This window comes from Sphaerodactylus townsendi, linkage group LG07 (genome assembly GCF_021028975.2).
Source record: "Sphaerodactylus townsendi isolate TG3544 linkage group LG07, MPM_Stown_v2.3, whole genome shotgun sequence".
NCBI classification, from domain to species: Eukaryota; Metazoa; Chordata; class Lepidosauria; order Squamata; family Sphaerodactylidae; genus Sphaerodactylus; species Sphaerodactylus townsendi.
Genome location: NC_059431.1, coordinates 12342399 through 12366031, shown reverse-complemented (window position 1 = coordinate 12366031; position 23633 = coordinate 12342399). Strand labels below are relative to the sequence as shown.

The window sequence follows — 23633 nt, the reverse complement described above, 5'->3', positions numbered from 1 at the left end:
TGCACTTAAGTGATACGAGCTGAGAAAGGAAGACTCGGACAATTCCCAGGCTTTTAATGTGCAAAGACAACAGATGTTGTTAGTTGAGGGTCAGTGGGAAAGTCGGAGACTTGTACAGGCAGCCCCATAAATTCTGGGTTGTGCATATTGAGATACGACATGATGCTCCAGCATCAAGAAAGAAAGAGCTGTCAGGCAATTGGTAATGTTAAGAAGATCAAAGGAAGTGATGGGAGGAACAGAAAAACAGAGCTGGATATAAGTGAGCATACCAGTGCTATAAAGCTAAAAGAAGAAAACAGACGGCCGCAAGGAAGTATACAAAGAGAAGGACTTGAAGAACTGGATCTTGAGGGATCCACTCAGAGAAACCGAGAAAAGACAACAGCTTTTGTGATTTGTTTCCCCACTCCCACACAGTTTGCATTTATGTTGGGGTGGCCAACCTATGGTGCTCCAGATGTTCACGGACTACAATTCCCATCAGTTGGCCATGCTGGCAGGGGATGACGGGAATTGTAGTCCATGAACATCTGGAGTACCATAGGTTTGCCACCCCTAATTTATGCATTCATCGAGGTCACTGGTCTATCTGAACAAAGGAGTAGTGGCTGAGCAGTCTGCAAAGGTCTGGTTCCTGCATTATTTCCAGGGCCTCAGCAGCGTCCGTCCTGCTCACTCCACCAAGTAATTTGAGAAGTTGGGGAGTGCAGAGGAGGAGCCCTTGTTGAGTTCCAGCTTCTGAAGGGAAAGGGTTGTATCCTGACCCCACATTTCCCAAGAAGAAGGAGGGGGAGGGGGAGGAGTTTGGATTTATACCCCACATTTTTCTCTTGTAAGGAGACTCAAGGTGGCTTACAAGCTCCTTTCCCTTCCTCTCCCCACAACAGACACCTGGTGAGGTAGGTGGCGCTGAGAGTTCTGAGAGAACTGTGACTAGCCCAAGGTCACCCAGCAGGAATGTAGGAGTGTGGAAACACATCTGGTTCACCAGATAAGCCTCTGCCACTCAGGTGGAGGAGTGGGGGATCAAACCCGATTGTCCGGATTAGAATCCACCTGCTCTTAACCATTACACCACGCCTCAACTGCTCCCTATGCCTTAGTTTTTATTTATTCTTATTTACTTGCATTATTTATAGTCCGCCTTTCTTACGGTGAGGCAAGGCAGATTACTCAGAGGATGTCAACACGATCAGAAGGGATGGGGCTTTCAGTAAATAGTGCAATCAGATCAGGGCTGTAGAACCAACCAGAAACCGAAAAAAACAAAATAGAAGTAAAGCGTAGGTAAACACGACACGTTCAACCACACACAATGTCATGGTAGGGTTCTGTTTACCGTAAGCTGTGCACAGTAGTGTAGAGTTCAGTCCCTAGTCATTTATCGAAGTAGCTTTGTAAACCGCTTGATCCAGTGCAACCCTATTACCTGGGCAGAGAACTTGAATAATTCACTTTGGCCCTTTCCACACGTGCCATATACAGCGCCCTAGGGATGGCAAAAATGCCATCCCTAGGAAGCTGTTCGCATGGGGGGCGCAGCTGCTTCGCAGCCGCGCCGCCCTCACTCCTTCCCAGCGGTGCAAAGCCGCTATTTTCCCACCTCACTCCCCGAGCGAGGTTTTTGGAAAACAACGGCTTCTAGCCGCTGCAGTGCGAACAGCAGCGGCTGGAAAGCGCCATCCCTCCCCCCCTTTCCCGATCGACTTACCTTCCCTGCGACCGTCCGGCGCATCGCTGAAGCCTGGGGACACGCCCCCCCCTGCCCTGCGACTCCAGAGCGGTTGCACAGGGCAGGGGGGGCCTGTCCCCTGGCCTTGGCGACGCGATCGATTTATCGATGCGCCAGGGAACGTCGACCGATGAACGGTCCGAGGGGGGTTAGGTCGGCGTCATGTACGCCGACCCAACCCCCAGCGTGGCCGTGTGGAAGCGGCCTTTGGCACAGTTTGCAGAAAGCCGAAGCTTTTCCCGACCTCCTTGGGAAGGCCATTCCATAAGGTGGGGGCCACAGTGGAGAAGCCCCATTTACGGGCAGTGGTTGATTTCGCCCATTTGCAGAGCGGCGCACACAGAAGGCCCTGCTCAGAAGAGCGTGGGGGGGGGGACCGTGAAAGATACGGCCATTCTAAGTTGACTTCTGCACTGGGATCATTTGGAGACGCCGGTAAAAGCAACGCCGAGACGGCGCTGGGGAGCTGCTCTCCTCTTTCCCTGCTGATTCCATGCTGCATTTATGCATGGGAACTCATGCTGGGAACTATGCTGCATTTATGCATGGGAACTCATGCCGTTGAAGGGGATTGAAGGGGCTTGAAGAAGCCGAGCCCACCTATTAGCATTGCAGCCCGAAAGCATTTTCGCATAGCAGGTTAACGCTGAAAGCTTGTAGCCAGGAGCCGTGATCAATAGATACCGTTTTGTTCCTTAAAAGCGACCCACTGTTGCAGGGTTATGATGTGTGACTAATCAACTCAGAGATATATACATATGTATTTAAGGCGACCTTGAATGCTACAATTCCCACACGCAGACCGGTCCTTTTTCTATCCTGCTTGCCATAAGTTCATTGATTTCCACTGCATATACCAGTGTTGGCGAACCTATGGCACGGGTGCCAGAGGTGGCACTCAGAGCCCACTCTGTGGGCACGCACAGAGTGCCCCCCCCCACACACACATCTAGGCTGGCCTGGGCCGCTGGGCTCAATTATTAGCATTAAAGCTAAGACCTAGTATTGAGGAAGCAGTGTTGGTAACCCTGTGAAGTTGGTAACCCTGTGATATTTATGTGAAGAACTAAAGCGCGATCCTTTACCTGGGAATAAACTCGGTTGCTGGCAATGGGGCTTGCTTCTGAGTAAACCCTCCTAGGGTTGTGATTCACCCATTGGAAGAGTTGCACGGTTGCTTCAAAGCAAAGCCACCGATTACCACCAAGCTTACTCCTGATTAACACATGCCTTGGAACCAACCACTTTTTCTAAACTAAAACCTCAGTATTCAGGTTAAATTGCTGTGTTGGCACTTTGCAATAAATAAGTGGGTTTTGGGTTGCAGTTTGGGCACTCAGTCTCGAAAAGGTTTGCCATCACTGCCATATACCATCTGATTAGGGTACGTGTGATGAGGTGTATACTCACTTCAAGCAAGAGGGAGAACACACTTGTTCAACTCTGTGAAACAGAGGGTTAAACTAGACACGATTTAGAAAGCCTGTAATTTTTCCTGTAATTCTTATTGTCAGCCATAGCTGGAAGGAGCCTCATGAGTTATCTAATCGAACCCCCAGTACAATGCAGGGAATTCACAACTCCCCCACCACCACCCCCAATGCCGGGAATTCACAACTCCTTTCCCACTCTCCCCCGTGACCCCTGCTCTATGCCCCGAGGAAGGCAAAGAACCTCCAGGATTCTTGACCACGTGAGACTGATAATTTGTTCAGTGCTGAAGTGTGGTCGGTCTTTCCTGTCCGTGCTGTTTCTCTGATGTGAATCGCTACCTGAAGCTGCAGTTAATTCTGGCTCCTTCCGCACATGCGGAGTAATGCACTTTCAATCCACTTTCACAATTGTTTGCAAGTGGATTTTGCTATTCCGCACAGTAAAATCCAGCTGCAAAGCACATTGAAAGTAGATTGAAAGTGCATTATTCCGCATGTGCGGAAGGAAACTCTGTAGGAGGAAACAGACTGATATCAGTTTGCTAGCAATTCTCTCTGGTAAGAGATACCTTCGCATTACAAGCAGAGCGCATTGAGGCAAAACACAGTGAAGTGCACCTATACGTATGTGTGCTGGCAACAAAAGAGCCAATTCATCATTTCTAACTAATAAGAGGAGTCTTTATTAATTAACTCCATTCTGGATAGAAAAGTGGAGAACTTGGTTCTCTTTTCTAATCTGTCTAACTGGGATGGTGAGGGACGCTGTCGGTATTCTCTGCCCACAGGATGCAAGATGGAGAAGAATGGAAGAGAGTGGAGGAGAAGCAGGGAGGGAGGAAGTCCCCCCCCCCAGTCACAATCCACATGTCAGAGCAGTAGAGAAAGTTACCCAGTGTCTTGACCCCCTCTAGCTGTCTGACTCACTGATAAACCTCCCTCTGTCATTGAGTCAGGAGATAGCGTAAAGTCCTTCACATCCTATACAGTTTTGTAAAAGACTGAAATCTAGAAATTCGCTTGCTTTAATAATGCTCAGTTTAAACCCCACATGGAAAACAGAGACAGAATGATTGCAGGACAGTGGATGACAGAATGAGCTTATCGATTTTAACCCCAAAATACCATTGTTGCGGTTTAAGAAACTGAGGAAATTTTGATATAAATTAAATAGAGTGGGAACTGGACGTGGACTCTGTGGATAGTTGCAACATAAATAAATGGGGATGGATCAGAACCCCCAAATGTCAATGTGGACACCCTAAATATAGCGGAGTGTCCACGGGTGGCACGCCAAGTACCTATGTTTGATTTTGCCTTTTTAAACAAACAACACAGCCACATTTGGAAAAAATTGATATTGATTTATGATTTAGAATAATGTTTTAGTACCATATTTTTAAAATTATATTTATATTTTAAGTTGTTGAGATTTTAAGCCAACTGATGATTGAATTGTTCTGAATTGAGTTGATTTTAAGCCAACTTGATGATTGAATTGTTCTGTAAAACGAAACAATGCCAGACAATAGATCAACGATTGGTTTCCTTCCATGGGGTTATTAACGGCTGAGGCCGGGGATTTAGACAACAGAGACTATTTTTTAATTACTTCTTCCAGCCCGGCGTCCTCAGCCAAATTAACAGTTCCGTTCATCTGATTCCCGCAATCACATCTAGCCTGTCCCATCTTCTCTGAGTTAAAATTGTAATGTTTGAACTGACCATTTTTAAAACATTTCGAAATGTGTTGTAGTCAAAAGCCTAATCCAGAGTGGGCTAGCAGGCGGGGATGGCGCCTCTCTGGCGCCGTGCCCGGTGGTGGGATCCAAAAATTTTAGTAACAGGTTCCCATGGTGGTGGGATTCAAACTGTGATGTAGCGCCAATGGGGCTGGGCGGGGGACGCCGGGGCGTGGCCGGGCATTCCTGGGTGGAGCTGTGGCAAGGATGCAGCCGCTGTGCCAGTCCTTGGGCAGGAAACGAATGCACGCAGGCGCAGGGTGCCACGCACACCTGTGAACCTCCTGCTAGTCTGCTTCAAGTTCTGTGTGCTACTGCTGAGAGAAGGGGTGTAACTAAGGCAAAAATCACGTGGCAAAATCACCAATTAGTAACCCCCTCTCGGCACACACAAATAATTAGTAACCTACTCTCGGGAACCTGTGAGAACCTGCTGGATCCCACCTCTGGCACCGTGCCGCTCTCTGCAAAGGGCTTTCCCACAACACGAGAAGTCCAGAAAAGAAAAAAAGAAAACCCACTACAAGAATCCCACATAGGGGATAACAGAGATCCGCCACAAAAAATGTGGTGTATCTCCAATGTTGGCTCTGTCAGCACACAGGGACAGGGCAGGCAGTGGAAGCTGTCTTAAGGTCGACTCCACCCCTGGCAGCCCGTGGAATGCCTCCAGCCATGCTGGCACAGCTTTTTGCGCTGGTGGGCCCGAGTACAAGCAGCGGCTTCGGGGCTGGATGCTGCAGAGCTGCGCAGCACCTGGCCACCCGAATAAGTTGCCCCTCCACCTGCGCAGTTTCCCCTTGTGCTGGTGGCATGGCCACCCACGTTGGCACAGGGCCGCTCCAGTTCCAAAGAGGAGTCTGCTCCCCCCCCCCCCACACGCACACATTCACTCTAGATTGGACTGCCCGAATGTCATTCTAGAATCTCAGAGACCCAGGTTGAAACCCATACCCTGTTGTGGAAGATGGTGGGTAATTTCAGATCATCACTCACACACTCTAACCTTAATCTACATTATGTTCTTATGTTCTTACCTCACAAGGTTGTTGTAATGATAAAACAGAGGAGAGGAGAGCACCATTAGCTTCCTTGGGTCCGCGCTGGGAGAAAGGCAAAGTATAAATTAATTAAATAAAAGGGATGTCTTAGCAGCCCTTTTAGCAGCGTAGGTTCACGCTAATCCCCATATGTCAAAACAGTAAAACTACAAAAGCACAATCCTCTTCCACCAGCCCCTAAACGTCAAATTTAACTTCAAAATGTAAGTTTTGAGGGAAGGATCAAATCCATAAATCAGTGATGGCGAACCTATGGCACGGATGCCAGAGGTGGCACTCAGAGTCCTCTCTGTGAGCACGCGCAGAGTCACCCCCACCCTCCCACACACATCTAGGCTGGCCTGGGCCATTGGGCTCAATTATTAGCGTTAAACCTAAGACCTAGTTTTGGGGAAGCAGTGTAGGTAACCCTGTTAAGCACTGTTAAACTAAAGTGTGATCCTTGACCTGGAAGTAAGCTCGGTTGCTGGCAATGGGGCTTGCTTCTGAGTAAACCCTCCTAGGGTCGTGATTCACCCGTTGGAAGAGTTGCAAGGTTGCTTCAAAGCAAAGCCACCAACCACCACCAAGCTTACTCCAGAGTAACGCACGTCTCGGAGCCAACCGTTTTTTCTAAACAAAAACCTCAGTATTCAGGTTAAATTACCATGTTGGCACTTTGCGATAAATAAGTGGGTTTTGGGTTGCAATTTGGGCACTCGGTCTCGAAAAGGTTCGCCATCACTGCCATAAATAGATGTATCCCTCACGCAAATTGCCTTTACAACAATGAAGGAACTAAAGGCTCTCAGATAAATTTTCTGAGGAACTGAGGAACTTGGCATTTCAAATCGCCCCTTTTCCGTGCAAGTTTGAAAAGCTAGTGGCATGATAATCGATCGGACTGCCTGTTGTTTGGACTCCGACATAGTGATCCTAATATCCTTTTGAAATCGCTGACCCTCTGGAGATTTTGCTGTTCTATTGGTTTGGCCGTACAGTCGCTCGAATCTTCCAAAGTGGTGGCCGTTCAAGAGCATGAAGAACGTCGATATCTCTTTGGTTTTAATAGAGCGGCCGATGATATTTTATTTTCTAATAACGCCTCAGATTCATGCAACGCATAACCCGGGAAAAGAAATTTATACACTGAGAACACACTCGGCAAAAAAATTTATTGGTTTCATTATCTCGAAAAATGGCAAGAGTTTCATCCTGAACTGAGAACGACTGGTTTTAATAAGAAAAACTCCAAACCGCATTTACTAACTTTCCTGTCTTCAGTTACTCGGGCATACCAAATGTTCACTTTTTAGAAGGCAGCGTGAAGCATTTCAGTGGCTAACTGCCCCATACCTAGAAATTAATTTTACTGTGTGCAGAAGGACAGTGTCCAGTCTGTACTCGGCTGTGAATAGCGCAAGCCTCTCTCCCCTCCCCGCTTTTAGAGGAAAAACTGCTTGCTCTTTGGGTTAAGACTTGGAATGGATCAAATTTCTTTGCCTGAGTAACTTGCGTTTTGACATGCAAATGTTTTAAATATATATATCTCCTTTCAGGAAAGTCGGGGATACTTAGTTGTTTTTAAAAAGCCTGGCACAAGGTGGTATTACCATATAAAGAAATGCAACTCCCAGCAGTCCAGACTCTCCGCCCACCCACTCAGTCTTCCATTAGGAGATCATAATCAGGACTTCTTAAAAGTACAGTCAAGACGATCCCCGTGTTCACAAATACGACGTCTCTCAGTTTCAGAGTTAACATTCTTTGTGTAGGTCAGGGGAGCAACAGACGAGGAATGAAGATCTGATGGCTCCATCTGTACGGGGAAAGGAAATATTGTCTGAACAGTTTCCCTTTAAAATCACAAATTAAATTAGGGATTTGCTGTGCCTTCGCCATTGTCACCGATCAGCTCACTTTTAATTTTCGTTTATCTTCATTTATATCCACTTTTCTCCCTACTGGGGACCACGAACAAGCTTACATCATTCCCCGCTCCTCTGTTTTACCCTCGCAACAGTAGTCCTGTGAGGTAGGTTAACCCAAGAATGTGACTGGCCCAGGGTCACGCAACGAGCTTCCACGGCAGAGTGGGGATTAGAACTTGGGACTTCCAGATCCTAGTCTGGCTCCTTAACCGTTGTACCACACTGGCATCTACCGATGCAGCAATGATGCGGCTGGCCTCGACCCGGGCCAGGGCCTTTACGGCTCTGGCCCCGGCCTGGTGGAACGCTCTCCCTCCAGCTGTCCGGGCCCTGCGGGACCTTGGTGAGTTCCGCAGGGCCTGTAAGACTGAGCTGTTCCACCGGGCCTTTGGTGAGGCTGGCCGCGAATCTACCGCCCCCCACTGAGGCTGCCAGTTTTCCATCTTGGCAGGGCCTTGATTCCATCTTGGGCCCTGCCTTTCCCCCTCCCAGCCTTTTTGATCAGGCGCCTGTCTTTAATTTTGCTTGCTCTTAACTTTGTTATTTAAATTTTAAGAAACTGCTGCTGTGGAAATTTGTTTTGGTGTGGTTAGTTTTAGTTATGTATTTTATGTGCTGTAATTGGAACAGCTGTATTGTGAGCCGTCTTGAGCCCTTTGGGGGGTGAGGCGGCTTATAAATCTAATAAATAATGATAAAAATAATAATAATGATCAGATGATGAAAAAAGTGAGCATTGGCCCTGACTCTGTGGATGCCGATTAATGTCGCCAGCTACTTGGAAGAAATGGAGACTCCCACCGCTTTCCCCCAAGCATCCCTTCATCTCGTCTCCCAGGGCAACGGGTTGCATTTGCTTTTCTAAGTAACGCAAACAACAGACAGGTGGACCCATAAGCCAGAGGGGCAAATTGCAAAGAGCTGAAATAATAGCGCAAATTGTATATGTGTAATGTGCACCGTTTAATACTAACAACCCTTAAATGCCAAATGCAAACGAAACATGAAACTTATCTACAGAAATTCTTAAAGCAAACAATACAGATTTTCAGCGAGGACTATGAAAATACATTTGTAGTACGGACTGGAAATTTGCATGGTTAACTTTAGCAATTTTGTAGACAAGTTTCACACGTCGTTTTCATTTAGTGTTTCAGGGTTGTTCGTTTTTACAGTTTGTGCTCCTGTTACATGCTTTGGCCGCCTGAAAATAATTCTTTAGGATTCGTCCCTCTGTTTTGTGCATTTGCTTTTCCCCATAGGCGCAAATGAAATTTTTTTGCCACCGAGTCACATCTGACTTACGGTGTCCCACTTAAGGCAGGAGACGTTTTGGAAGTGGGGTGCTGTGTGGTTTCCGGGCTGTATGGCCGTGTCCTGGCAACATTCTCTCCTGACGTTTCGCCTGCATCTGTGGCTGGCATCTTCAGAGGATCTGAATCTTGCCTCTAATGCGGTGGAGGCTTATCTGGTGAACCAGATTAGCTTGTGCACTCCGACACACGCCAGCTGGGTGACCTTGGGCTGATCCCAGATTCTTCGGGCGCTTCTCTCAGTCCTCACCCACCCAATTCTCACAGGGTGCGTTCATTTGTAAGGGGAGGGAAAGGAGTTTGTAAGCCCCTTTGAGTCTCCTTACAGGAGAGAAAGGGGGAATATAAATCCAACTCTTATTATTATTAATGTGAAGAAATGAAGTGAATAAATGAATTAATCATGATGTATACGCACACTACAGACGAGTATGGCTCTTGTCACATTACCCACAAGTATCTGTAAAGAATGGTCATTTATGGGGTGCTGTGTGGTACCCGGGCTATATGGCCATGTTTTAGCAGCATTCTCTCCTGATGTTTTGCCTGCATCTGTGGCTGGCATCTTCAGAGGATCTTCAGAGGATGCCAGCCACAGATGCAGGCGAAACGTCAGGAGAGAATGCTGCTAGAACACGGCCATACAGCCCGGAAACCACACAGCACCCCAGTGATTCCAGCCGTGAAAGCCTTTGACAATACATTTTGGAAGTGGTTTATCATGGCCTGCCCGTGGTATTCCTCGGAGGTCTCTCCTCCAAATACTTCCCAAGTTCTAACCCTGCTTAGCTTCTGAGATCTGAGGAGATCAGGCTAGCCTGAGGCTATTCAGGCCAGTAGACGTTAGAGAGGATGTCTGGTTTGACCGAGGGTGTCAGAAAGGGTTAAGTGTAGCGGAGAGACAACACAGTATAGTTGTTAGAGTGTTGTACTGGGATGACAGAGACCTGGATTCAAATCCCTACTCAAGTAGTGGCCTTGGGGCAGTCGCTCTTTCTTAGCTTAATCTACCCCACAGGACTGTTACGAGATGAAGTCAAGAAGGGAGAATGTCGCATGCGCCCCGAGCTCCTTGTAAAAAGGGTGGCCTTAGGGCAGTGGTGGTGAACCTATGGCACGGGTGCCAGAGGTGGCACTCAGAGCCCTCTCTGTGGGCACGCACAAACAGAGTCACCCCCCCTCCCCCACACATTTAGACTGGCCTGGGCCGCTGGGATCGATTATTAGCATTAAACCTAAGACCTAGTTTTGGGGAAGCAGTGTAGGTAACCCTGTTAAGCACTGTTAAACCCCACTGATTTTCATGCGAAGAACTAAAGCATGATCCTTTACCTGGGAGTAAGCTCGGTTGCTGGTTCTGAGTAAACCCTCCTAGGGTTGTGATTCACCCATTGGCAGAGTTGCACGGTTGCTTCAAAGCAAAGCCACCGACTACCATCAAGCTTACTCCTGAGTAACGCACGCCTCGGAGCCAACCATTTTTTCTAAATTAAAACCTTGGTATTCAGGTTAAATTGCCATGTTGGCACTTTGCGATAAATAAGTGGGTTTTGGGTTGCAGTTTGGGCACTCGGTCTCGAAAAGGTTCGCCATCACTGCCTTAGGGGTACCAGCGCAGTCTGTTCCTGTGTGCCCAGCCCTTCTCTCCTCACTGGGATTCAGGCCCTTTCTGCGTTCTGTGACTTGGTCATGCTGCAATTTGACAGTCCCGGAAACAGTGCCGGGGAAAGAGCCTTGAGCGATTTGTTGCCATAAGTTTTCGTGGCAGAAGTGGATCAGTCGGGGCTGGGGCTAGCTGTGTGATGTTGGACCGAGAAGGGAGACGTATTCCAGGATGATTCACGGATTGTAGGACTTCACAGTTCTGCATCTCATTGACTGTTAACTACCAGGTTTCTGAAGGCTGCTCCAGGAACCTCAAAACGGAAACGCAACCACCGTCAGCTCAGCCTTTCTCGTTCCTCCTAGTCGGAGGTGGCAGTTGTGTGTAAAACCACACAAGACGCGCGGCTGTTCCCATAACATTTTATATTACTGCTTGGCACAAGCGTGTTTGCCTCTGACTTGCAGGAAAAGGTGGTTTTTCCCCCCCCCCCCCCCCCCGAGTAAATCCACAAACGGTAATGTGTTTACACGCTCCCATCCCTGCCAAAGCCAGTAACCTCTTTTACGTCACAAATGACATCATCCTGGTAGACATTGCTTGCCCTGAAAACTTCTCTTCTGAATTTTCTTTCTAACTGCTGCTTTGCCTTTTGACCATCTGCCATTGACATTCTCAAAGGAAAAACTCCTGTTTCTTTTTGTTTCTTTTCTTTGTTTCCCTCCCTCGCCTCCCCCCCTCCCCCTTGTCTTGCAGCTACACCTGCCGCCACTTGCGGAGATATGTCTATGTCTTGGACAGACTCTATTTCCCCCATTCCCACTGCTCTTCGCTGCAGCATTGCTTCTCGGCCCTCAGTGACAATGGAGAGGAGCTGTTGTCTTTAACTTGTTCTCACATTCTCAGATCCTATGCTTCCAGGTTATTAACCTCTGCTCTCCGTTTACTGCATGCCGCATGCTCCATGTGACTGATCTTGTGCATGCTCAAATGACTGAAATGGGCTGGAGGAGGGGGGCTGGGGCGGGGCGGTGACTTTTCACTAATGGTCCCTACAAGCTCTGGTTGTGGTGGGTTTTCCGGGCTGTGTGGCCGTGGTCTGGTGGATCTTGTTTTCCTAATGTTTTGCCTGCATCTGTGGCTGGCATCTTCAGAGGCGTATCACAGAGGGAAGTCTGTTATGCACTGTGTACAGTGACAGACTTCCCTCTGTAATACACCTCTGAAGATGCCAGCCACAGATGCAGGTGAAAAGTTAGGAACAAGATCCACCAGACCACGGCCACACAGCGTGGAAAACCCACCACAGCCAGTTGAATCTGGCCGTGAAAGCCTTCGACAATACCTATGAGCTCTGTCCAAGTGGTCATGGAAATTGCAGATCTAATCTATGCCACGTCACGCATGAAATTGCCTTATGCCGAATCAGATCTTTGGTTCATCATGGGTGCTGTTGCCTACTCAGACTGGTGGCCAAAGACTCAGGCAGAGGTCTTTTACATCAGAGGTATCCAACTCTGGCGCTTCAGATGTTCACGGACTACAATTCCCATCAGCCCCTGCCATGCCAGCAGGAGCTGATGGGAATTGTAGTCCACGAATATCTGAAGCGCCAGAGTTGGACACCCCTGTTTTACATCAACCTGATCACCCTGTCCTGGATGTCTGACCTCGTCAAATCTCAGAAGCTGAGCTAGGTTGCCCTGGTTAGGACTTGGACAGGAGGCCACCAATGAAGTCAATGGTTACTACTCAATGAGAGACAATAGCAAAGTGGGGTGAAATGGTTAAGAGCAGGTGGATTCTAATCTGGAGAACCGGGTTTGGTTCCCCACTCCTCCACCTGAGTGGCAGAGGCTTATCTGGTGAACCAGATGTGTTTCCGCACTCCTACACAAGAAGTCTGCTGGGTGTCCTTGCGCCAGTCGCAGTTCTCTCAGGACTCTCTCAGCCCCACCTGCCTCACAAGGTGTCTGTTGTGGGGAGAGGAAGGGAAAGGGGCTTGTAGGCCACCTTGAGTCTCCTTACAGGAGAGAAAGGTGGGGTATAAATCCAAACTCTTCTTCAAACTATTCTTCAGATCACCTTCGTATGTCTCTTTCCCCGAAAACCCGACTGAGTCTCCATAAGCGAGCTGTGACTTGATGGCGCCTTCTACCACCACTGCCCGATTCTATTTTTTTTAAACGGAGATGTTGGGGATCGAACCTGAGACTTTCCGCTTGCTCAGCAGATGCTCTGTCACGGAGACCTTTTTTTTCTTGGCCATCAAATCATATCTGACTTACATTGACCCAGCAAGGTTTTCAAGGCAAGAGATGTTCAGACTTGGTTTGCCATTGGCTTCTTCTGCATCACGCCCCTGATATTCCTCAGAGACCTCTCATCCAAATACTTGGCAGGATCAGCCTTGTTTAGCGTCTGAGATCTGATGAGAACAGGCTAGCCTGGGCTATCCAGGCATGGGACCAATAGCAAAGGAAACACTTCTTCACGCAACGTGTGATTGGTGTTTGGAATATGCTGCCACAGGAGGTGGTGATGGCCACTAACCTGGATAGCTTTAAAAGAGGCTTGGACAGATTTATGGAGGAGAAGTCGATCTATGGCTACCAATCTTGATCCTCCTGGATCTGAGGTGGCAAATGCCTTAGCAGACCAGGTGCTCGGGAGCAGCAGCAGCAGCAGAAGGCCATTGCTTTCACATCCTGCAGGTGAGCTCCCAAAGGCATCTGGTGGGCCACTGTGAGTAGCAGAGTGCTGGACTAGATGGACTCTGGTCTGATCCAGCAGGCTCTTTCTTACGTTCTTATGATCAATAGCATAAACCATGTTTGCTACAAACTGGGCACAGTTCTACTTTGCAAGATGAATACTCAGGATTCATGGGAATAAAAATGAATTGGTGTTTTCCTTCTCCTGCCTTCCTTATGTTGTCTAGGCATATTTGGCGTGTGAACTGATGCCTTTATCTAACATATCTCCTTTCTGATGCATTTCATTGGCTGTTTCTTGCAAGGGCTGTGAATGATGTCGTGGGAGAGACCAGCATCTGGGGACCGGTCATTTTTGGAAGCATCCCTGTGTTGGTCACAACATCTGGCTCCCTCCTTGAGGCCACTGGAAAAAATATCAGTGGCCCCAACCAGACTACATAGTGAGCTGAATTTAGAATTCAGTTCAATTTAGAATTCAGCTCAATTCCGTTTTAGGACGGAACTGGCACCTAAGTTTCAGCTCCCTCCTAAAAGCTCTGGTCTGGTTCTTCTTTCAGAACAGGAATGCTGGAGTAGAAAGGGGGGAAAAATACCGTGTTTCCCCGAAAGTAAGACAGTGTCTTATATTAATTTTTGCTCCCAAAGATGCGCTATGTCTTATTTTCAGGGGATGTCTTATTTTTCTGGTGTTCTGTTCGTCGGGCATGCTTCCAAACAAAAACTTTGTTACATCTTACTTTCGAGGGATGCCTTATATTTCGCACGTCAGCAAAACCTCTACTACGTCTTATTTTCAGGGGATGTCTTGTATTCGGGGAAACAGGGTAGAGATTGCTAAATAAAGCTTTCCTTTTACATATTTTTTCTCCCCCCCTTTCCAGACCTGTTGCGACTGGGTCTTTCTGGTTAGGTATGAAGTAAGAGGAGTAGAGATGCAAATTTTCCAGAAATTGTAAAGCTATGGTAAAAAAAAAAAAAAAGCTTGAAAGTGAGGTTGGAACCTGTCCGCCCCCCCGCCCCCCCCCCAGAAATTATACACAATACTAATTTTTCTTAAAAAACTAAAACCTATTTTTCTGCTTTAACAATGAAATACATCATTTTAAACTTAGCCTATAAAACTGCTCCAGTTGACATTTATGGAATGCTGTTGTTTTCGGCAAGCAAAACTGCAGACATGTCCGATAAACTCTGCAAAGTTTTTTTTAAATTTTATTTATATCCCCCCTTTCTCTCCTGCAGGAGACTCAAAGGGGCTGACAATCTCCTTGCCCTTCCCCCCTCACAACAAACACCCTGTGAGGTGAGTGGGGCCGAGAGAGCTCCGAGAAGCTGTGACTAGCCCAAGGTCACCCAGCTGGCGTGTGTGGCAGTGTACAGGCTAATCTGAATTCCCCAGATAAGCCTCCACAGCTCAGGCGGCAGAGCTGGGAATCAAACCCGGTTCCTCCAGATTAGATGCACGAGCTCTTAACCTCCTACGTCACTGCTGCTCCTACGCCACTGCTACGCCACTTGTGCACCCTGGGCACACTTTTTCAATTTCAAACAGGAAAAAAAATTGTTTCATTGGAGTATTTTCGGTGTTCCCGCAAGTTTCCCAGTTTTCTTGAGTGAATACATCTTGATTGAATAAAACCTTGCCTTTTAAAAAAAAATCGCTTAAAAAAAACCTCACGCAATAAGTTTTTCAGGGTTTTGTTTTCAGTCCTCTTCCAGATTTCCCAATTATTTTATTGCCCCAATGGAAAAATTGAATGCTATCCAGTTTGAGCGGGTGAAAGTTTGTCTGGAAAAGCATTTTATTCATTCCAAAAGGAAAGAAGATTCATAAGGGGATTTTTTTTTTTGCTTCCCAAAGTTTCCCATTTTTTCATGAGAAAAACTGAAAAAACAATCGCGCTGGAGAAAACTCAGGAGAAACTCGTATTTTCCCAGAGTTTTCTGTCTGTCTGTCTCTCCCTTCCCCCCACCCCCACCCCCAACTCGCATCTTCATATCTCTAAGTAGTAACGGTGGCATTTGTTAGTCAGATCCAAGCTGGTATTTGGCCCAAGGGTTCTCAGTTGCTGAAATCTGAGCAGTACGGTTTTTAACAGATTACATTTAGAAGCTGTTGGCATGAATACCAAACAGCAGAAACTGTCACAGCCTGTGTCATTATGCAGCCATTCCCAAGAAGCAGTAAGGAAAAAAAGAAATATTTTCAGGTATCTGTTTTGGTCACAGCATTTCTGAGTTTGCTTTCCCAATTAATGGAAACGCTCAAGGCAATTCACAACAAAGTATATGACAGATAATAATAATAATAATAATAATAATAATAATAATAATAATAATAATCCTTTATTTGGCATAACAATAATCATATCACAATAAAAAACCTGAGATAAAAGGTACACAAATACAAAGGTTTAAGATAGAATATAAATTATTGATTGTGCATCACCTCCCGTAAAAATCGTGCTGCCAATTCACAAGTTTCATTGTCAGAATTGTCCAGAAGGAAAGGAAGTCTACCTGATCCTCCCATTTCACTAGGTATCCTAGAAAGAATATTGGAATATTTTGATCTGATATTAGCAGATTTAGGGCAGCAAAGCAGTTGATGTGCCAATGTTTCAATTTGTTGTTCACCACACGAGCATACCCTTTCGCTCATTTCCAAGTTGTTCAATCTACCACACAATAAAGCGGAGGGGAAAACATTGAAGCGAGCAAGTGTGAGGGCTCTTCTCTGCATTGGATTAGTCAAAAAATACAAATAGGGAGCCATCCTGTTTTGATATAGGGGTATTGAAAGATGTAAGGGTGAACAAGTTTTCATAGCTGCCCTAAATAAATTAATCCATTTGCTTTCCAACAATTTTTGTTTTAACAAGTTGTAGGATTCTGAACTAGATAGCGGGATGACAGAGAATACATAAAGAGAGAGTACGGTTTCCTCCGCATAATGTAGTGCATTTAAACTCATGCCACCCTAGCTTCACACATTCTTTAATGTTTCACGACGGATGCCAAGAATTTGGGGAAGGCAAGGAAAAAATTGCATGACAAAATATGACCAGAACATGGAGACCATCCAAAATGGAAATAACAGCATCCCAGCTATGCAGGCATACAATGGCAGAGAGACCACACAGTAAACATAAATAAAACCAGCTTGATTGTCGGGGGAGAAGAAAATTTGGCATGCGATTTAAAATAGCTTGCCTCTCTGAAAACGAGAGAAACTGTACAGGAGTCTGTAGCGATACTGTTTTTTGTCATCGTCTTGAAGCCCCCAAGGAAGGTGAAGACCTCCGAGCCGTTTAAATTAAACAAGGAAGAACAAGAATCCTTATTGTGATGCCATTGGGACCAGCTGTGAATCGGCTGAATTAGAAGAAGAGTTTGAAGAGTTTGGATTTATATCCCCCCCTTTCTCTCCTGTAGGAGACTCAAAGGGGCTGACAATCTCCTTGCCCTTCCCCCCTCACAACAAACACCCTGTGAGGTGGGTGGGAACTGAAGGAAACTCTGAGAAGCTGTGACTAGCCCAAGGTCACCCAGCTGGCGTGTGTGGGAGTGCACAGGCTAATCTGAATTCCCCAGATAAGCCTCCACAGCTCAGGCGGCAGAGCTGGGAATCAAAACCGGTTCCTCCAGATTAGATACACGAGCTCTTAACCTCCTACGCCACTGCTGCTCCAATTAAGTGCTGCTCCAATTAAGTTGTGTTATAAATCCAGGCTGAGAAATATTGCTCTGACCGGAAGGGCACAGATCCCGGATGGTACAATAGTCTCTGACTTCCGGTCTGGTGTGGCGGTGTTGATATTTAAAACCCTTGTGGCCAAAGAAAGGACAGGATCCTGTCTGTCTGCTCAGACCACCTTCAGAGGCCCTCTTCTGTGAATCCCTACCACCTGTGGCCAGCTAAAGTATTATAATAGACAAGGCCTTTTCTTCAGTCGCATCCAGGCTTCGGGTATCCCTCCCTTGGGACACCTGCCTTGCTTTCTCTCTTACAAATTTAAAAAAAACGCAAGTAAAGAGGAAGAAGGGAAGAGCTTGGATTCATACCCCTCTTTTCTCAACCATGAGGAGTCCAAAAGCAGCTGACAGACTCCTTTCTCTTCCTCTCCCCACAACAGCCAGCTTGTGAGGTAGGTACAGCCGAGAGATTTCAGAGAGAACTGTGACCAGCCCAAGGTCGTCCAGCAGGCTTCCTGTGGAGGAGTGCGGGAACAAACTTGGTTCACCATATTAGAGTCTTTGTGGAGGAGAGGGCTTCAAACCAGATCAGAGTCCACCGCTCTTAACCACTGCATCACGCTGGCTCTTTGCTGTCTTTATTGTTACAGGGATAGGTGTGAAAGGTCCACGGAAATTGTCAGTGTAAGGGTGTGACATGTACCAGAGAATAATGCCTTGGATCCCAACTAAAATTCCCGCGGATGGAAATTGTGAGGCTGCCCTGGTTCCTTGCTCCCACTGCTGCCCTAAATGCCCCTGAAAATGCTGTTCCAGGAATATAGGATGACACCCCCCGCCCTCAGAATAGCCTGAAGAGCAGAATTGGCAAGAAAAAAATCTAACCAACCCCCGCCCCCTTTCTGAAATGTTATGTGGGATTTAGTAAGAAATAGAGACAGAGCTATAGGAAGAGTTAAAGAATAAAAGTTCAGGTAGGAAGTGCCCAGTCTGTTCCTCTATTGTTTCCTCTTTGAATTTCACATTAAAATAATTTTATAAGGAAATAGCTGTATGGATGTTAGAGAGGAAATTGTAGACCACAGTTCGACACGTAGTTACGTGCAGTTAAAATCAGCCTTCATGTCATAATATCCTGGAGTCCTGGTGGTGTATTTATGTTTGCAGCTAAGTATTGTGTTGCTCCGTGCGAACTCTCCCGCTATATGTTTTTTTGAACTATTACCCTGTTTCCCCGAATATAAGACATCCCCTGAAAATAAGACGTAGTAGAGGTTTGCTGACGTGCGAAATATAAGGCATCCCCCAAAAGTAAGACGTAGCAACGTTTTTGTTTGGAAGCATGCCCGATGAACAGAACACAGAAAAAGAAGACATCCTCTGAAAATAAGACAGCGCATCTTTGGGAGCAAAAATTAATATAAAACACTGTCTTATTTTCGGGGAAACATGGTACCATCTGGCAGAAGATACAGGATCATGAAGACCAGGACAACTAGACTTAGAGACAGCTTTTATTGCAGCCCCCCAATGCCTAGTGTGGATTGCAGAGATGTTCATCGGGGGATGTTTTGTATTGTTGTATTTTCGCTGTTTTGTATTTTCGTTGTGTGGACACAAGGCACAATGTGTGTGCACAATGACATTAAAGTTATTCTATTCTATATGTTAATGCAGTGTTTCCCAACCTTTTCGAGGTCAGGGTACCCTTGACCTCACTCTTCATATCTCACGGTACCCCTGCCGCCACCCTCCACCTTCCCCTCCCATTGCCCCTGCTTGCCACACCCCCCACCTTCCCCTCCCAGGGTGAAGGGAAGCACTGGGGGTGGTGGTGGCTGCTGACCTTGTGGCAGGCCCTGCCCCATGGGCCAGCTCCATGTCCTTGCTGGCGGCGGTGGAGACACCACAAAAATGAGGGGGGCGGGCGGTAGTGTTGCCGCGGTACCCCTGGGACATGCTCACGGCACCCCAGGGTACCACAGAACCCTGGTTGAGAATGGCTGTGTTAATGGTATGCAATTGGGTGTTCTGTTATCTTCATACCACTGATGAACCTCACTCTGTACAGAGTATTTGCTTGTGGCTAAATGACGTTTGCTTTCAGAATGCCTTCTAGGTGGAATGGGAAGGGGGGGAAAGGCCCATCACGTTACTGGGGATTCCTAATACGCAACAGATGCATTTTCTCGTGATTTTCTTTTTGGCTAATCCAAACAAGACCACGCCAGAGGCTAGATGGGAGGCTGCATTTTCAAAAAAACCCACCATTTTTACTGTTCTTGCTGCATTGGAGCCGAATGCCAAACAGAAGAGTGTTTTTCTCTGAAAGCATCTTGTTGTTCAAAATGCACCAGGCACGTCTCTTCTGGAAAACGCTTTCCAATCTGGGTCCTCTGCATAGGCCCAGTTGTGGTGACTCTAGGCATACCTTTCCCCTTACTCAATAGATGTGTACCTTATCTCATCTTTGTGGCAGGTAATTTAAAGGGGGGAAAAATCAGAAGAAAACACCTTGGTTAATCAAAATTTTCTTTACCTTTTCCTAATTTAAGCCGAGCCGCAAAGGCCAGCTCAAAGAGACCAGTTTTCTAATGCAGAGTTCCCCAATGTGGTACCCACCCGACCATAGAATCGTGGAGTTGGAAGAGACCCCAAGGGCCATCAAGTCCAGCCCCCTGCCATGCAGGAACACACAATCAAAGCACTCCTGACACATGTTCATCCAGCCTCTGTTTAAAAACCTCCAAAGGAGGAGACTCCACCACTCTTCGACGAAGTGTATCCCACTGTCAAAGAGCCCTCACAGTCAGAAAGTTCTTCTGATGTTTAGGTGGAATCTCTTTTCTTGCACTTTGAATCCATTACTCCGTGTCCTAGTCTCTGGAGCAGCAGAAAACAAGCTTGCTCCCTCTTCGACATGGCATCTTTTCAAATATTTGAACGTAGCGACCCTGTTTCCCCGAATACAAGACATCCCCGGAAAATAAGACGTAGTAGAGGTTTTGCTGAAGTGTGAAATATAAGGCATCCCCCAAAAGTAAGACGTAGCAAAGTTTTTGTTTGGAAGCATGCCCGACGAACAGAACACAGAAAAATAAGACATCGCGCATCTTTGGGAGCAAAAATTAATATAAGACACTGTCTTATATTCGGGGAAACACGGTATCATGTTCCCCTTCTCCAGACTAAACATTCCCTGCTCCCTAAGTCTGTCTTCGTAGGGCATGGATTCCAGACCTTTGACCATATTGGTTGCCCTCCTCTGGACCCGTTCCAGCTTGTCAGTATCCTTCCTAAATTGTGGTATCGGTATCCTTCCTAAATTGTGGTATTTGCCCAAGTATTTTTAAAAAGTGAGCTGGACCAGGTGAGTGTTTTGCCCAGCAGGGCTTTTGACTGGCCACTGGAGATTTGATTGGCTGTGTAGATTTTTTTAAAGGTGTAGATTTTTTTAAAGGTGGCTTTGGCAGCCACCACCACGAAGCACGAAGATGTTCATTGTGCGACTGAAGGTGAGCAGCTATTTTGTGGCTGCGCCCACCACTTTATGTCGGATTTGCAAAGGTGCCCGCTGGTTTCCGAAAGGTTGGAGGGCCCCTGTTCTGATGCTTCCAAAAAATGCCGGGCAATGAGTTTTGTCAAGTCCGCAGTAGGGAAGGAGTTCTGTAACTGGAAGTCAGCCACCACAAACGATGCACAATTCAAGACAAGCGTTGTCCTCACAGAAGCGCGACCAATCTAAATGTGCCAGTTGACTAAATGTGAGGATATGGTTCTGGGGATCCAAACTGGCAGGTTTATGTCCCACTGTGGACATCTAACTTGCAGGATTTCAAAGAGTGGGTGCTGAGCCGGCCATCTGTCAGGAGTGCTTTGATGATGTGTCCCTGCATGGTAGGGGGTTGGACTTGGTGGCCCTTGGGGTCCCTTACAACTCTATAATTCTATGATTCTACCAGTTACACTGCGGCATGTAACTAGATGATAGTAGGCCGCCATCTATTATGTTTGGTATCTGGAAGCTGCATTTTAATAGGGTTGGTTTTAATGTGTATAGAGCCATAATTACTTATTTAACTAACTTTGGTATTATTGATTTTATTTTGTGCTCTATTGTATACCTTGTTGTTCACCGCCCTGAGCCCTCCGGCTTATTATTATTATTATTATTATTATTATTATTATTATTATTATTATTATTATTACTACTACTACTACTACTACTACTACTACTACTACTACTACTACTACTAATAATAATAATAATAATAATAATAATAATAATAATAATAAACATCACGAGACCTCTGCCCCCTCCCTTTACCATCATGCTGTGTTTGTCTTAGCTGGAGCAATAGGCTCCAGATAGGCTCCGAATACGCTGCTCTGTTTTATCCACACCTGCAGTTGATAAGCGACTTTATTTTCGGCTAGATTTCAACGCAGCCGCGGTTCCTCTCCTGACGGCTGCCGCCAACTCTCAGCAGTCTGTTGTGTGCAGCTGCTCATTTCAGTCAGCTGTTGCAGACTCTGCTTTTGTGTACTTGGGCACCTTTTCCTGCAGCACAGAGCAGTGTGCTTGGTCTGTTACTAATCGCTGCTTTGATTTCTGCCGCGCCTTGACATTTATTCTTACTCCCTGTTGCTACAGTGAGAAGGAAATGTGCCTTTAGGCAGGGGTGGCCAACCTATGGCGCTCCAGATGTTCATGGACTACAATTCCCATCAGCCAATTGGCCATGCTGGTAGGGGCTGATGGGAATTGTAGTCCATGAACATCTGGAGGGCCATAGGTTGGCCACCCCTGCCTTAAGGTGTGCGGGAGCTTCTCTCTTATGGGATCTGTCAGTTTCCCTTCAGAGCATTTCCCCCAAGCTTCCGATGGAGCGAACATCAACAATTTGGCGGGACCACTTAGTTTTATTTGTTCTTTACGTTAATTTGTAGCGGATATTTGTATTTACGTTACGTTATTTGAAGCAGATACTTTTGGTGTTGGGGATGAACGAGTGGCACCTTTCTCACTGAATCGGCCATTCGGTCCACGGAGTTTGCTTTTGAGTATTGCTATGGCTGATTCTGTACAAACAACATGGGTTCACATCGCCTGTTTCAGTTTGCACGGCGGATGCAGGGGCCAGCCGGGATCACGATGGCAGGAGGTGGCACAGTTCACACAGGAAACGCTGAGTTTCCGTGCGAACCACACAGCTGAGAACCCACCCACCCCCAAGAATCCTCCCTCACCTGCACGACATGGCGGCCGCCTATTAGAGAATCCCCTCTAATGATGGTCACCTGGGGAATCCACCATAATGGTGGACAGAAGGGGGTGGGAGTTGAACGCTTCCTGCTTTCCATAGTTTGCAGAGCCAAACAGGAAGCGTTTGAAGGAGCAGCAGGAGCAGCAGTGGTATAGTGGGTAAGAGCAGGTGCACTCTAATCTGGAGGAACCGGGTTTGATTCCCAGCTCTGCCGCCTGAGCTGTGGAGGCTTATCTGGGGAATTCAGATTAGCCTGTGCACTCCCACACATGCCAGCTGGGTGACCTTGGGCTAGTCACAGTTCTTCAGAGCTCTCTCAGCCCCACATACCTCACAGGGTGTTTGTTGTGAGGGGGGAAGGGCAAGGAGGTTGTAAACCCCTTTGAGTCTCCTACAGGAGAGAAGGGGGGGGGATATAAATCCAGACTATTCTTCTTCTTCTTGAAACTCGGGTTAAAGAAAAGAAATGGCTAATTTAGTGACTTTCATTTAACCCAAGTTCAGGCAAATACAATGTGTGTTTTTTTTTGGGGGGGGGGGGTTCTGTGAAAACTTCTTCCAAAAGCTTGTAAAAAGGGCCTTGTACCCATTCTATGGGGCCTGTGCAGAATCACCCTACGATAGGGTAGCCTTCTCCACATGGGGCCTGGAGATCTCAGCTGGTCTCAAGACTACCGTGCTCAGTTCCCCTAGAGAAAATGGCAGCTTGGCAGAGCGGACCTTATGGCCTGGTACCCCACTGAGGTCCCCCCCCCATGCTGCCCTTCCCAACTCCAGACCCAAATCTCCAGGAATGTTCCAACCCGGAGCTGGCAACCCTACTAGATGGTGTTAGGAATGTTAGGCAACGGTCTTGTTGACGAGAGAGAAGATTCTAAAGCATCGGCGGTCGACGTGGCCACAGAGTTTATGTGTAAGGGATTTCAAGCAAGCCTGAAAATATCTCTGTGGCACTACCATATTTTCAAATCAATAGAGAGCCAGTGTGGTGGTTAAGAGCAGGTGGATTTTAATCTGGAGACTGGGTTTGATTCCCCACTCCTCTACCTGAGTGGCAGAGGCTTATCTGGTGAACCAGATGTGTTTCCGCACTCCTGCATTCCTGCTGGGTGACCTTGGGATAGTCCCAGTTCTTCGGAACTTTCTCAGCCCCACT

The 23633-nt window shown here is 46.9% G+C and overlaps 1 protein-coding gene across 1 annotated transcript in view; it reads left to right on the top strand.

Moving 5' to 3' along the window:
* The window catches only part of DYM (dymeclin), a 214918-nt gene that overhangs the window by 99352 nt on the left and 91933 nt on the right, over positions 1-23633 (top strand). Inside the window, exon 13 of the mRNA XM_048504322.1 lies at positions 11554-11718. Coding sequence (XP_048360279.1) covers positions 11554-11718 — 165 coding nt within the window. The remainder of the gene's footprint in view (positions 1-11553; positions 11719-23633) is intronic.